At 49.0% G+C, this 12,810-nt stretch overlaps 1 protein-coding gene across 8 annotated transcripts in view; it reads right to left on the reverse strand.

Annotated features, from left to right (window-relative positions):
- The window catches only part of LOC106564921 (regulatory-associated protein of mTOR), a 196,284-nt gene that overhangs the window by 63,656 nt on the left and 119,818 nt on the right, over positions 1-12,810 (reverse strand). For all 8 annotated transcript variants that reach the window (XM_082958854.1, XM_082958855.1, XM_082958858.1 and 5 more), the window contains exons 12-16: positions 12,779-12,810; positions 7,932-8,015; positions 7,380-7,490; positions 4,183-4,257; positions 3,821-3,886 (exon numbers count right to left, since the gene is read on the reverse strand). The exon at positions 12,779-12,810 is cut by the window's right edge and continues 70 nt beyond it. In XM_082958854.1, the coding sequence (XP_082814980.1) occupies positions 3,821-3,886; positions 4,183-4,257; positions 7,380-7,490; positions 7,932-8,015; positions 12,779-12,810 (368 nt within the window). The remainder of the gene's footprint in view (positions 1-3,820; positions 3,887-4,182; positions 4,258-7,379; positions 7,491-7,931; positions 8,016-12,778) is intronic.

Below are 12,810 nucleotides of genomic sequence, written 5' to 3' on the forward strand. Positions count from 1 at the left end.
AGAGACCGAGAGCCCGAGCGACAGAGACCGAGAGCCCGAGCGACAGAGCGACAGAGAGCCGAGAGACCGAGCGACAGAGAGCGAGCGACAGAGAGCGAGAGACCGAGCGACAGAGAGCGAGAGACCGAGCGACAGAGAGCGAGAGACCGAGCGACAGAGAGCGAGAGACCGAGCGACAGAGAGCGAGAGACCGAGCGACAGAGAGCGAGAGACCGAGCGACAGAGAGCGAGAGACCGAGGCACAGAGAGCGAGAGACCGAGCGACAGAGACCGAGAGACCGAGAGACCGAGAGACCGAGCGACAGAGACCGAGAGACCGAGCGACAGAGAGCGAGAGACCGAGCGAAAGAGAGCGAGAGACCGAGCGACAGAGAGCCCGAGAGACCGAGCGACAGAGCCCGAGAGACCGAGCGACAGAGAGCGAGAGACCGAGCGACAGAGAGCGAGAGACCGAGCGACAGAGAGCGAGAGACCGAGCGACAGAGAGCGAGAGACCGAGCGACAGAGACCGAGCGACAGAGACCGAGAGACCGAGCGACAGAGAGCGAGAGACCGAGCGACAGAGATCGAGAGACCGAGCGAAAGAGAGCGAGAGACCGAGCGACAGAGAGCGAGAGACCGAGCGACAGAGAGCCCGAGCGACAGAGACCGAGAGACAGAGAGCGAGAGACCGAGCGACAGAGAGCGAGAGACCGAGCGACAGAGAGCGAGAGACCGAGCGACAGAGAGCGAGAGACCGAGCGACAGAGCGCGAGAGACCGAGCGACAGAGAGCGAGAGACCGAGCGACAGAGAGTGAGAGACCGAGCGACAGATTGACCGAGCGACAGAGAGCGAGAGACCGAGCGACAGAGAGCGAGAGACCGAGCGACAGAGAGCGAGAGACCGAGCGACAGAGAGCGAGAGACCGAGCGACAGAGAGACCGAGCGACAGAGAGCGAGAGACCGAACGACAGAGACCGAGAGACCGAGCGACAGAGACCGAGCGACAGAGACCGAGAGACCGAGCGACAGAGACCGAGAGACCGAGCGACAGAGACCGAGAGACAGAGAGCGAGCGACAGAGAACGAGAGACCGAGCGACAGAGAGCGAGAGACCAAGCGACAGAGAGCGAGAGACCAAGCGACAGAGAGCGAGAGACCGAGCGACAGAGACCGAGAGACCGAGCGACAAAGCGACAGAGCGATAGAGAGTGAGAGACCGAGCGACAGAGACTGAGCGACAGAGAGCGAGAGACCGAGCGACAGAGAGCGAGAGACCGAGCGACAGAGACCGAGCGACAGAGACCGAGAGACCGAGCGACAGAGACCGAGAGACCGAGCGACAGAGACCGAGAGACCGAGCGACAGAGACCGAGAGACCGAGCGACAGAGACCGAGAGACCGAGCGACAGAGAGCGAGAGACCGAGAGACAGAGAGCGAGAGACCGAGCGACAGAGAGCGAGAGACCGAGCGACAGAGAGCGAGAGACCGAGCGACAGAGAGCGAGAGACCGAGCGACAGAGAGCGAGAGACCGAGCGACAGAGAGCGAGAGACCGAGCGACAGAGACCGAGAGACCGAGCGACAGAGACCGAGAGACAGAGAGCGAGCGACAGAGAACGAGAGACCGAGCGACAGAGAGCGAGAGACCAAGCGACAGAGAGCGAGAGAGCGAGAGACCGAGCGACAGAGACCGAGAGACCGAGCGACATAGCGACAGAGAGTGAGAGACCGAGCGACAGAGACTGAGCGACAGAGAGCGAGAGACCGAGAGACCGAGCGACAGAGAGCGAGAGACCGAGCGACAGAGAGCGAGAGACCGAGCGACAGAGAGCGAGAGACCGAGCGACAGAGAGCGAGAGACCGAGCGACAGACCGAGCGACAGAGAGCGAGAGACCGAGCGACAGAGAGCGAGAGACCGAGCGACAGAGAGCGAGAGACCGAGCGATAGAGAGACCGAGACCGAGCGACAGAGAGACCGAGACCGAGCGATAGAGAGACCGAGACCGAGCGACAGAGAGACCGAGACCGAGCGACCGAGCGACCGAGCGACAGAGCGCGAGAGACCGAGCGACAGAGACCGAGCGACCGAGCGACAGAGACCGAGAGACCGAGCGACAGAGACCGAGCGACAGAGAGCGAGCGACAGAGACCGAGAGACCGAGCGACAGAGAGCCCGAGAGACCGAGCGACAGAGAGCCCGAGAGACCGAGCGACAGAGAGCCCGAGAGACCGAGCGACAGAGAGCCCGAGAGCCCGAGCGACAGAGAGCGAGAGCCCGAGCGACAGAGAGCGAGAGCCCGAGCGACAGAGAGCGAGAGCCCGAGCGACAGAGACCGAGAGCCCGAGCGACAGAGACCGAGAGACCGAGCGACAGAGACCGAGAGACCGAGCGACAGAGACCGAGAGACCGAGCGACAGAGACCGAGAGACCGAGCGACAGAGACCGAGCGACAGAGACCGAGAGACCGAGCGACAGAGACCGAGAGACCGAGCGACAGAGACCGAGAGACCGAGCGACAGAGACCGAGAGACCGAGCGACAGAGACCGAGAGACCGAGCGACAGAGACCGAGAGACCGAGCGACAGAGAGCGAGAGACCGAGCGACAGAGAGCGAGAGACCGAGCGACAGAGAGCGAGAGACCGAGCGACAGAGACCGAGAGACCGAGCGACAGAGACCGAGAGACCGAGCGACAGAGAGCGAGAGACCGAGCGACAGAGAGCGAGAGACCGAGCGACAGAGAGCGAGAGACCGAGCGACAGAGACCGAGAGACCGAGCGACAGAGACCGAGAGACCGAGCGACAGAGACCGAGAGACCGAGCGACAGAGACCGAGAGACCGACGAGACCGAGCGACAGAGACCGAGAGACCGAGAGACCGAGCGACAGAGACCGAGCGACAGACCGAGCGACAGAGAGCGAGAGACGGGCGAGCGACAGAGAGCGAGAGACCGAGCGACAGAGAGCGAGAGACCGAGAGCGAGAGACCGAGCGACAGAGAGCGAGAGCGAGAGACCGAGCGACAGAGAGCGAGAGCGAGAGACCGAGCGACAGAGAGCGAGAGCGAGAGACCGAGCGACAGAGAGCGAGAGACCGAGCGACAGAGAGCGAGAGACCGAGCGACAGAGAGCGAGAGACCGAGCGACAGAGAGCGAGAGACCGAGCGACAGAGACCGAGAGACCGAGCGACAGAGACCCCGAGAGACCGAGCGACAGAGACCCCGAGAGACCGAGCGACAGAGAGCGAGAGACCGAGCGACAGAGAGCGAGAGACCGAGCGACAGAGAGCGAGAGACCGAGCGACAGAGAGCGAGAGACCGAGCGACAGAGAGCGAGAGAGCGAGCGACAGAGAGCGAGAGAGCGAGCGACAGAGAGCGAGAGAGCGAGCGACAGAGAGCGAGAGAGCGAGCGACAGAGACCGAGAGAGCGAGCGACAGAGACCGAGCGAGCGACAGGCCGAGCGAGCGACAGGCCGAGCGAGCGACAGGCCGAGCGAGCGACAGACCGAGCGAGCGACAGACCGAGCGAAGAGAGAGCGAGTGTACAAGCGACAGAGAGAGAGAGCGAGTGTGCAAGCGACAGAGAGAGAGAAAGCAGAATGGGAGGAAATGTTGAAAATATGACTTATTATCTACTGAGTTGGGGAGAATTAATGAGTGTGTCTGTTGAAGGGTTTTAATCAATGTGGGGCTTGCTTTATAATAGCGTCACCTTTAAAGTGATTTCTTCATCGAATAATTTACCACATTCTCCCCTAACATCTCTCCTGTGTCCCCTTTCTCTCACAAGACACCCACACAGTACACACCCACACACACACCCACCCACACCCACCTGGCCTGTGGTGTAGCTGTTGACAATCACAGCCAGGATGAAGACAGCCATGGTGCGGTGCTCAGCCTGAAACAGAAAACACAAGAAACACAGTCAACTGCCATGTATCAACTCAGTTCACCAAAACCTCATTCATTACTGGGAGCTATGGATCATAGCACACAACATGTTTGAGTAGGTAGAAGTCACCACTAACCACTGATACAGGGTCAGATATATTCTCAGCTATAATGTAAAAGGTTATGATCGGAGGTAAGGGCAATCTGATTCTAGATCTGTGGTTAAGGGTAACATCTGTGTCACACCCACGGGTGCCTGGTGGCGCTATCGGTTTTCTCATGCTCTGATTGGGTGATACTCACAGGCATGTAGGGGTCAGCCAGGACAGACAGGAAGTACTTGTGTCCGTTGTCCTTTACCAGGTCTGCCTGACACGACTAGAGAGCGAGAGAGAGAGCGAGAGGAGGAGAAACAATCTAGTATGTCAGTCTAGTCCTCTTGTCATTAATCTGCTGTTATTACACGAGTGATGAACAAAACACGACTCAGAAACTTCACTGACAACAGTCTCCTGCCATCCTTACAGTAGAATCAACTCAGCCTAAATAACTCGCATTTCTTCTATTTAGGTTGATTACTTTATTGTGCTCCTTGAGGAACTGTCATATGTTGCAGTGCGACAAATATGCAACTACTCAACATAATATTTATAACCAAGGCTAAAGACATAGCCTAGACATTATTGAATAGCACAACTCAATACCTGAGTCACACTACTAATCTGACAGAGGAAAAAAAATGACTTCTCTTCCTGTCCTTTCATCTCAAAGTCCTTTGATTATTCTTAACCATTGACTAACACTGTGATGACTACTCGGTTGTCTGGATGCTAAAGAATCACTAGAATACTACAGATTGTCCTACTACCTTAGGGTTATACGGTAAGTTCTACCATGTAAGTAAAAAGGCAATATGCTTTGTGTAAGTGAGTTTTAGGGCGGCCATTTTATTCAACAGCTATAATGTGCTAAAAGGACAATGTTCTTTGTGTTACAGATAACCTACGAAGCGAGTGTGTACTATAAACATGGCTATCACGTACTTATGGCACGGCCTCTATGAACATTACCCAATATTGATATCCAATATCTAGCTAAATACGTACGGTTGAGGAATCCGTAAAATAAGTAGCACAAATCAAATGTTATTGTGTTAGATGTTAATGCGAGTGTAGCAAAATGCTTGTGCTTCTAGTTCCGACAGCGCAGCAATATTTAACATGTACTATCTTACAATTTCACAACGACTACCTAATACACACACATCTAAGTAAAAGAATGGAATTAAGAATATATAAATATTTGGACAAGCAATAGAGTGGCATAGACCAAGATACAGTAGTATAGAATGCAGTATATACATAGAGGAGTAATGCCAGATATGTAAACATTATTAAAGTGGCATTATTAAAGTGGCTAGTGTCCCATTTATTAAATTGGCCAATGATTTCAATCCTGTATGTAGGCAGCCGCCTCTCACAACTCAATCTCCTGATGATTACTCTACATTAACGTCAACTGATGTTCAACTGATCGACTGACATTAACTGACTGAATGGGTTCATTTTCTGCTTTTATCTGGGACTGTTATTGACTTCATGGCAATCATGTCTCTGTACAGCTACACAGAGCTGCTCCATGTGACAGATACGACTTGACTGTTCCTATATAGACACATATCAACTATTCTGTAGGGAGAGAGAAATTGGTTTAAAATACAGTGCGATAATTAAAATATAGCTTGCTTTGATGGTAGGAGTCTGGTATGGGTTGGTTATTGTAATGGTGTACAGTGAGTGTGTGTGGTATGCACATGTAGATACAGTTGAAGTCGGAAGTTTACATACACCTTAGCCAAATACATTTAAACTCCATTTTCCACAATTACAAACATTTAATCCTAGTAAACATTACCTGTCTTAGGTCAGTTAGGATCACCACTTTATTTTAAGAACGTGAAATGTCAGAATAATAGTAGAGAGAATGATTTATTTCAGCTTTAATTTCTTTCATCACATTCCCAGTGGGTCAGAAGTTTACATACACTCAATTAGTATTTGGTAGCATTGCCTTTAAATTGTTTAACTTGGGTCAAACGTTTCAGGTAGCCTTCCACAAGCTTCCCACAATACGTTGGGTGAATTCTGGCCCATTCCACCTGACAGAGCTGGTGTAACTGAGTCAGGTTTGTAGGCCTCCTTGCTCGCACACATTTTTTCAGTTTTGCTCACAAATTTTCTATGGGATTAAGGTCAGGGCTTTGTGATGGCCACGCCAATACCTTGAATTTGTTGTCCTTAAGCCATTTTGCCACAACGTTGGAAGTATGCTTGAGGTCATTGTCCATTTGGAAGACCCATTTGCGACCAAGCTTTAACTTCCTGAATGATGTCTTGAGATTTTGCGTCAATATATCCACATAACTTTCTTTCCTCATGATGCCATCTATTTTGTGAAGTACAACAGTCCCTCTTGCAGCAAAGCACCCCCACAACATGATGCTGCCACCCCTGTGCTTCACGGTTGGGATGGTGTTCTTGGGCATGCAAGCTTCCCCCTTTTTCCTCCAAATATAACGATGGTCATTATAGCCAAACAGTTCCATTTTTGTTTCATCAGACCAGAGGACATTTCCCCAAAAAGTATCATCTTTGTCCCCATGTGCAGTTGCAAACCGTAGTCTGGCTTTTTTTATGGCGGTTTTGGAGCAATGGATTCTTCCTTGCTGAGCGGCCTTTCAGGTTATGTCGATATAGGACTCGTTTTACTGTGGATATAGATACTTTTGCACCTGTTTCCTCCAGCATCTTCACAAGGTCCTTTGCTGTTGTTCTGGGATTGATTTGCACTTTTCGCACCAAAGTACGTTCATATCTAGACAGAACGCGTCTCCTTCCTGAGTGGTATGACAGCTGCGTGGTCCCATGGTGTTTATACTTGCGTACTATTTGTTTGTACAGATGAACGTGGTACCTTCAGGCGTTTGGAAATTGCTTCCCACGATGAACCAGACTTGTGGAGGTCTACCATTTTTTTTCTCCTGAGGTCTTGGCTGATTTCTTTAGATTTTCCTATGATGTCAAGCAAAGAGGCACTGAGTTTGAAGGTAGGCCTTGAAATACATCCACAGGTACACCTCCAATTGCCTCAAATTATGTCAATTAGCCTATCAGAATCTTCTAAAGCCATGACATCATTTTCTGGGATTTTCCAAGCTGTTTAAAGGCACAGTCAACTTAGTGTATGTAAACTTCTGACCCACTGGAATTGTGATACAGTGAATTATTAGTGAAATAATCTGTCTGCAAACAATTGTTGGAAAAATAACTTGTGTCAGACAAAGTAGATGTCCTAACCGACTTGCCAAAACTATAGTTTGTTAACAAGAAATTTGTGGAGTGGTTGAAAAACAAGTTTTAATGACTCCAAACTAAGTGTATGTAAACTTCAGACTTCAACTGTATGTGCTAGTGCGTATGTGTGTGTGTGTTACTACTCACGCTGTCCACAGCCAGGATCTTAGCCCAGATGAAGACCAGCAGGGGACGGAGCTCCCGCGCAGAGCTCTGTAGCAGCTTCAACACGTAGGGGAAGATCCCTACTGAGAGGGCCTGAACACACACAAGAGATATTATTCACTTTAAAATTCCTACCCAAAGAAATCAGAACTGGCTTTAACTATTGTGTCTTTCTAGCAACTCCTCTATAATAATGAAAAGACTAAGAGGCCCCTAAGGCCCTAAATCTGTGTCTATTTTAAAATAAATATACCAAATATACCTTCCTTAATTGGAGTAAACTAATGGACGACAACACTTAGGCTTCTACTTTCAGCTTATACATAAAGTACTAAATACATTTTACGGACACAGTATATTTTCCATGAGTTACCTTGTTATTTTTAGTGTCTACTAGATGATATAGATTGTTTCAGACCTGACAGTAGATGAGAGCTTGTATATCTACGATAATCATCTATCTGTGCTAGCTAAACTTGTATTTTGGCTATGTGTTTGTGTATTGGTAGACAAGAATGCTGTATAGTTTCTCACCAGACTGACGGCCCAGGGTCCCAGGTCCAGGAAGCGGCCGAGCAGGTCCAGCGCTCTCAGCCTGTGAACCTGACTCAAGAGGACCTGAAAGAGACCAGGGAGGGGGCAGAGTTCAATACCGTGGTGTGTTCAACGTGTTTAGTGGCATCGTGAGCAAAAGGAGAGCGGGAGAGGTGGAACAGGTGGCTCACACCACTCACCAATATGCTGGCACTGGCAGTTGTTTGTCTCTCTCTCTCTCTGTGTGTGTGTGTGTGTGTGTGTGTGTGTGTGTGTGTGTGTGTGTGTGTGTGTGTGTGTGTGTGTGTGTGTGTGTGTGTGTGTGTGTGTGTGTGTGTGTGTGTGTGAGTTTTGGCTGCTTCAGGTGTACATACCATATTAGCATAAGAGGCCTGTGTGTAATGAGGTGAATATGAATACATGTGTATGGGTGTGTTCCCATCAGTGGAGGCTGGTGGGCGGAGCTATAGGAGGACGGGCCCATTGTAATGGCTGGAATGGAATCAATGGAACGGTATCAAACACATCAAACCTCTAGAAACCGTTTGTCTCCGTTCCATTGATTCCATTCCAGCCATTACAATGAGCCCGTCCTCCTATAGCTCCTCCCACCAGCCTCCACTGGTTCCCTGCGGTATATGACATTGCATTTGTGTGCATGTGGGTGGGGTGTAATGTTAACAGATTGTGCGTGTTTTTGGCAACCAACAGGTCCGGACGTTGGCGTGTCCCCATGCGACCGTGTGCCGTGGGCGCGAGGACATGCGCGCATGGGAGGGGGAGCGGATTCCACACGGCCCACCCCCCCGATCAACTCATACACACTGCTATTTCTAGCACAGTTTTGTGTATTATTAGAGCGGTGTGACCTCAACCCAGCAGCTGTGAGGGAACGCAGGAGGAGACCGGGGTTGGACCATGCCAGGGCTACCCCTCAACCCTCCAGGGGAACGTGTGAGAAAGGAGAGCCTGGGAATTTGTGGTCTGTCTGTTATACAAGAGGAATATTCAGCGATTGAAGAGCGGTTGAAAGCGGAGGGATGAAAAAGTATACTTCTGAACGATGGGAATATATAAACAGCCACTAATGACACACACAGAATAGCAAAGTCGCTCATCAATCTGGTCCCAACTGCTGAGACAAGTGACAAATCAGTGGGCGCACGCACACCACACACACACACACACACACACACACACACACACACACCACACACACACACGACTAATGCGAACAGACCAAGACCAGCTCAAATGACAGGAAAACGAAAGAGCATTTTGCTCTATCATAGCGTGTGGGTGATCATCAGTAACACGTGTTACAAGTCATCAGGGAGTGAGTCAACCAGTACAGATGTTCAATCTGCAGCCACCCACTGATTCACTAGACTGTCGTAATGATTGAATGGGCTTTGTGAGAATGTGTCTCCCCTAGAACTCCATTCCTTCTGAGCTAGCAGTCATAGGACATCACAATTTAATGACATCGTCATCTTTCCCAATCCTTTTGTTTCAATGGGAAGTATGTTACTATGACGACATTAAGAGGCATTCTCTTTCTGACCCCTCCCCTCTTTTACTCATTTTCCCAAAGCTCCTCATCAGTAGATCCCACACAATCCCACGCTATATCTCGGAGAACGCAATGCCACAGCTTTATATATTAGAGATCAACGTAAGATTGTCTGTTCTTACGCGGGTGTGTACAATGTTCTACATGCGCACAGCCACACAAATCACACCCGCTCCGCTCCCACTCATCAGAAAAAGAAAACCCCTCCACACTATCCCTCCCCGATGGTTCTCCCAGACAGCCTCTTGGTTTTTATTTGCCTTTCTTTCCCCAGTGGACGTGTGAGGGAAAGCTGCAGCTCACAGCTCGGCTGAGTCAGGGGGAAAATGACCACGCTGAGTACAGCATGGAGCCGTACAGCGTAGGGGCTAGGCCAGCACAACAACACATGGGGCTACTGCTGCTGTGAAGTGCCACTTTAAAGAAAACCCAGGCTGACGTAAAGGGGGTTAGGGAGAGGGTGAGGGAAGGCGAGAAAGAGCAGCGAGAACCAGAGAGAGAGAGCCTGGAGGAGCTAGCGAGGCAGATAAATGCATTATTTGTGCAGTTAGAGCAGGCCCTGATTTAACTGAGCCAGGCTTACAGAGAGCATGCAACTGCTTGACATTTAAAGGGTAACTCCGCCACGCCACTTTAAACATTTGGAATGATATTATAATTGTATTTTGTTTTTTGCAGTGGCCACGATTTAGCAGCGGTGGCTTAATACATATAGGGTAATTACTGGGGAAAACGAAATGTTCCCAAACAGATTGAAACGATGGAGAATCCTCCAGGATTATCGACCCCACACCTCGCCATCGTACAGAACTAGTTCCCGGCTGCGCCTCACAAGAGGACAGGTTGAAATGCACCTATTAGAATGTTGATTACAATGTGGGCATAGCCTCTAGTTGTTTTAACGGAATAGCCTAAATGTTTTGTCAGCTCAAATTTACTCAAGAGGCGTAGTTGTAAAGAATATATATATTTGTTTATGTATTCATTCAGGTTCACAGTGCGGACCGATCCAAGGTTCCCATACCAAACAGTTTGAAAACCCATACGTGTACCGTTACACCCCTATTATGAAGTATTTAGTGATGTCCTACACAGTCAGTGTAATTTTATGACTTCATGTCTATTGACTTCTCTGTGATGTTTTCAAGTAGGATCCCTGAGATGACTAATACATTTCATGAAATCATATTCAGCTTTCTATATGACCGTCTGTAGTTTTCTGATCATATTGGAACTTCCTGCTGTATGTTGCTCTGGTTATCAGTGTCTTATAACATCTAGAAATACTTTAAATGGACGCTCAACAATCTACAATGACATTTAGTCAGCTTATGACAATACTTTTCTGTTGTTCAAAGGCTCAAACTCCCATGATTCCATTCGGCAAAACCACTCCCACCGTCAACGATGAAGTTGCAGCTCCAAAGCGTTGTTTCCTACTAAACACAGCCCACCAAATGCTGCGGAGCTAGGACAACCGCAAGTCGCAAATTGGCAAAAGGAGTCACTCGCACAAGATGGAATTCCACTCTGGAAATGGTGAAGCGTGTCCACAGAAACCAACAACCACTGAGATTCTCTGGCCCAGCTGAACTGGAGAAACTGCAGAAGCCGGAGGCACTACCGGAGCCCTGCAGGTAATCTTTGTGTGTGTGTGTGGTGTGTGTGTGTAAATTGTGTGTGAGTGAGAGCGAAAGAAAGTGTGATAGAGAGTATGTGTCTGTGTGAATGAGGGAATATGTCTGTGTATAACAAGTCTCTCATAATTGACTGAAGTGATTGTGTTATCTTCCACTGCAGGCACATGACTGACTGTCTGGTAGGAGAGAAGTACATTTCCTGCTCAGTGGTGTAGCCTGTCTTGTGCCATCTCCTCTGGGTGATGGAGAGCTCCGATGATGACCCTGCCTACGTGGTAAGATTCAAGCTGACATTCACAACAGACCTGGAGAAACGCAAGGAAAACACCAAGCTCACATGGCCACAGCACTAACCCGAGGTTTAAGGACCTGAAGTGCCTTCCCAGACCTGAGAGGGGTGAGGTGTGGGCTTTGGTCAGCAACTTGCTGAAGGAAGAGAAGCCTGCACAGCAACCTGATGAAGCAACACAGTCAGAGCCACCAAAGAAGAAAGCTGCCCTCTTGTTGAGTTCTTCTGAGTCTGATGAAGAGGAGGAGTGCAGCATCAGCAATGAGGGCTGTCCACTACAGTGGTGGTCACAGCATGCAGGGGCACACCAGGCTGGCCTGCATCCGTACGAAGGACCCTGGCAACGCCTGCCACATCAGAACCGTGTGAGAGGTTGTTTTCATTCTCTGGGCATATCGTACAGAAGAAGAGAGCAGCTTTATCATCTCAAAATGTCAACAGGCTTGTTCGTCTCTTAGCAACCGGCTCAGTGAAAGGAAATAGGAGGACGACTGAAGTGTATGGTCACAGGTTTATGTTCTGTGGAATTCATGGCATTGTGGGACAGGTTTATGCTGTTTGTTCTTCATATCCATAGAGCAAGTTATATTTTCTTATAGCCAATCAGTAATTGGGAGCACAATCATTTTGAATGGCTAAAGCTTTAACTGTGTGTGTGTGTGTGTGTGTGTGTGTGTGTGTGTGTGGGTGGCCTACTGGGAGCATTAGTAAGTTACAGGAATTTTGTATTGCTTAACTTGTTTATGGTGAATATGCCATTAAGAAAATTCTGAAACAGAATATTTTTTGTTTCAATCCCTACAACTCAATACACCGCTTTTGTTTTTAAATGGAAAAAAAACTTTATTTAGCACCAAATTTGAGCAAATAAAACATTTGCGATTAATCACGATTGACTACAGAATTTAATGTGATTAATTGCAATTCATTATTTTAATCGTTTGACAGCCCTAGTCGAAATGTAGTTCTCTTTAGTCTATGTCATTACGTATCACATACAATGAATCAGATTTTTCTCTACAATATTATAACCTTAATATGCTTACTGATTAAATTAGAACATTAGTTTGTTGGAACCGTTGCTAGTTTATATCTTCCATATTTCGGCGTTGGGAGGTGGTAAGATTAGGAGGCGTTTCCACACTTTGGACCAATCAAATTCAACTCGATACCCTCGTTATTTTCATCTCCAGATCCGTGACTTTCTATTCCCCGAAACCCAGTCAACCAACGTTGAAAGAGGACGTTGCTATGGCGATTTAAAGGGAAAGATTCGGAAAACTGAAAGATGTTTTTCGGGTAGGGTAGATATTTTACGCCCGTTGGTGTGTGTGTGTTTGTGCACCTGCAGTACGATGGGGAGCTGTTCGGGGGGGC

The sequence above is a fragment of the Salmo salar genome, chromosome 12 (genome assembly GCF_965601325.2).
Source record: "Salmo salar chromosome 12, fSalSal1, whole genome shotgun sequence".
Taxonomy (NCBI): Eukaryota; Metazoa; Chordata; class Actinopteri; order Salmoniformes; family Salmonidae; genus Salmo; species Salmo salar.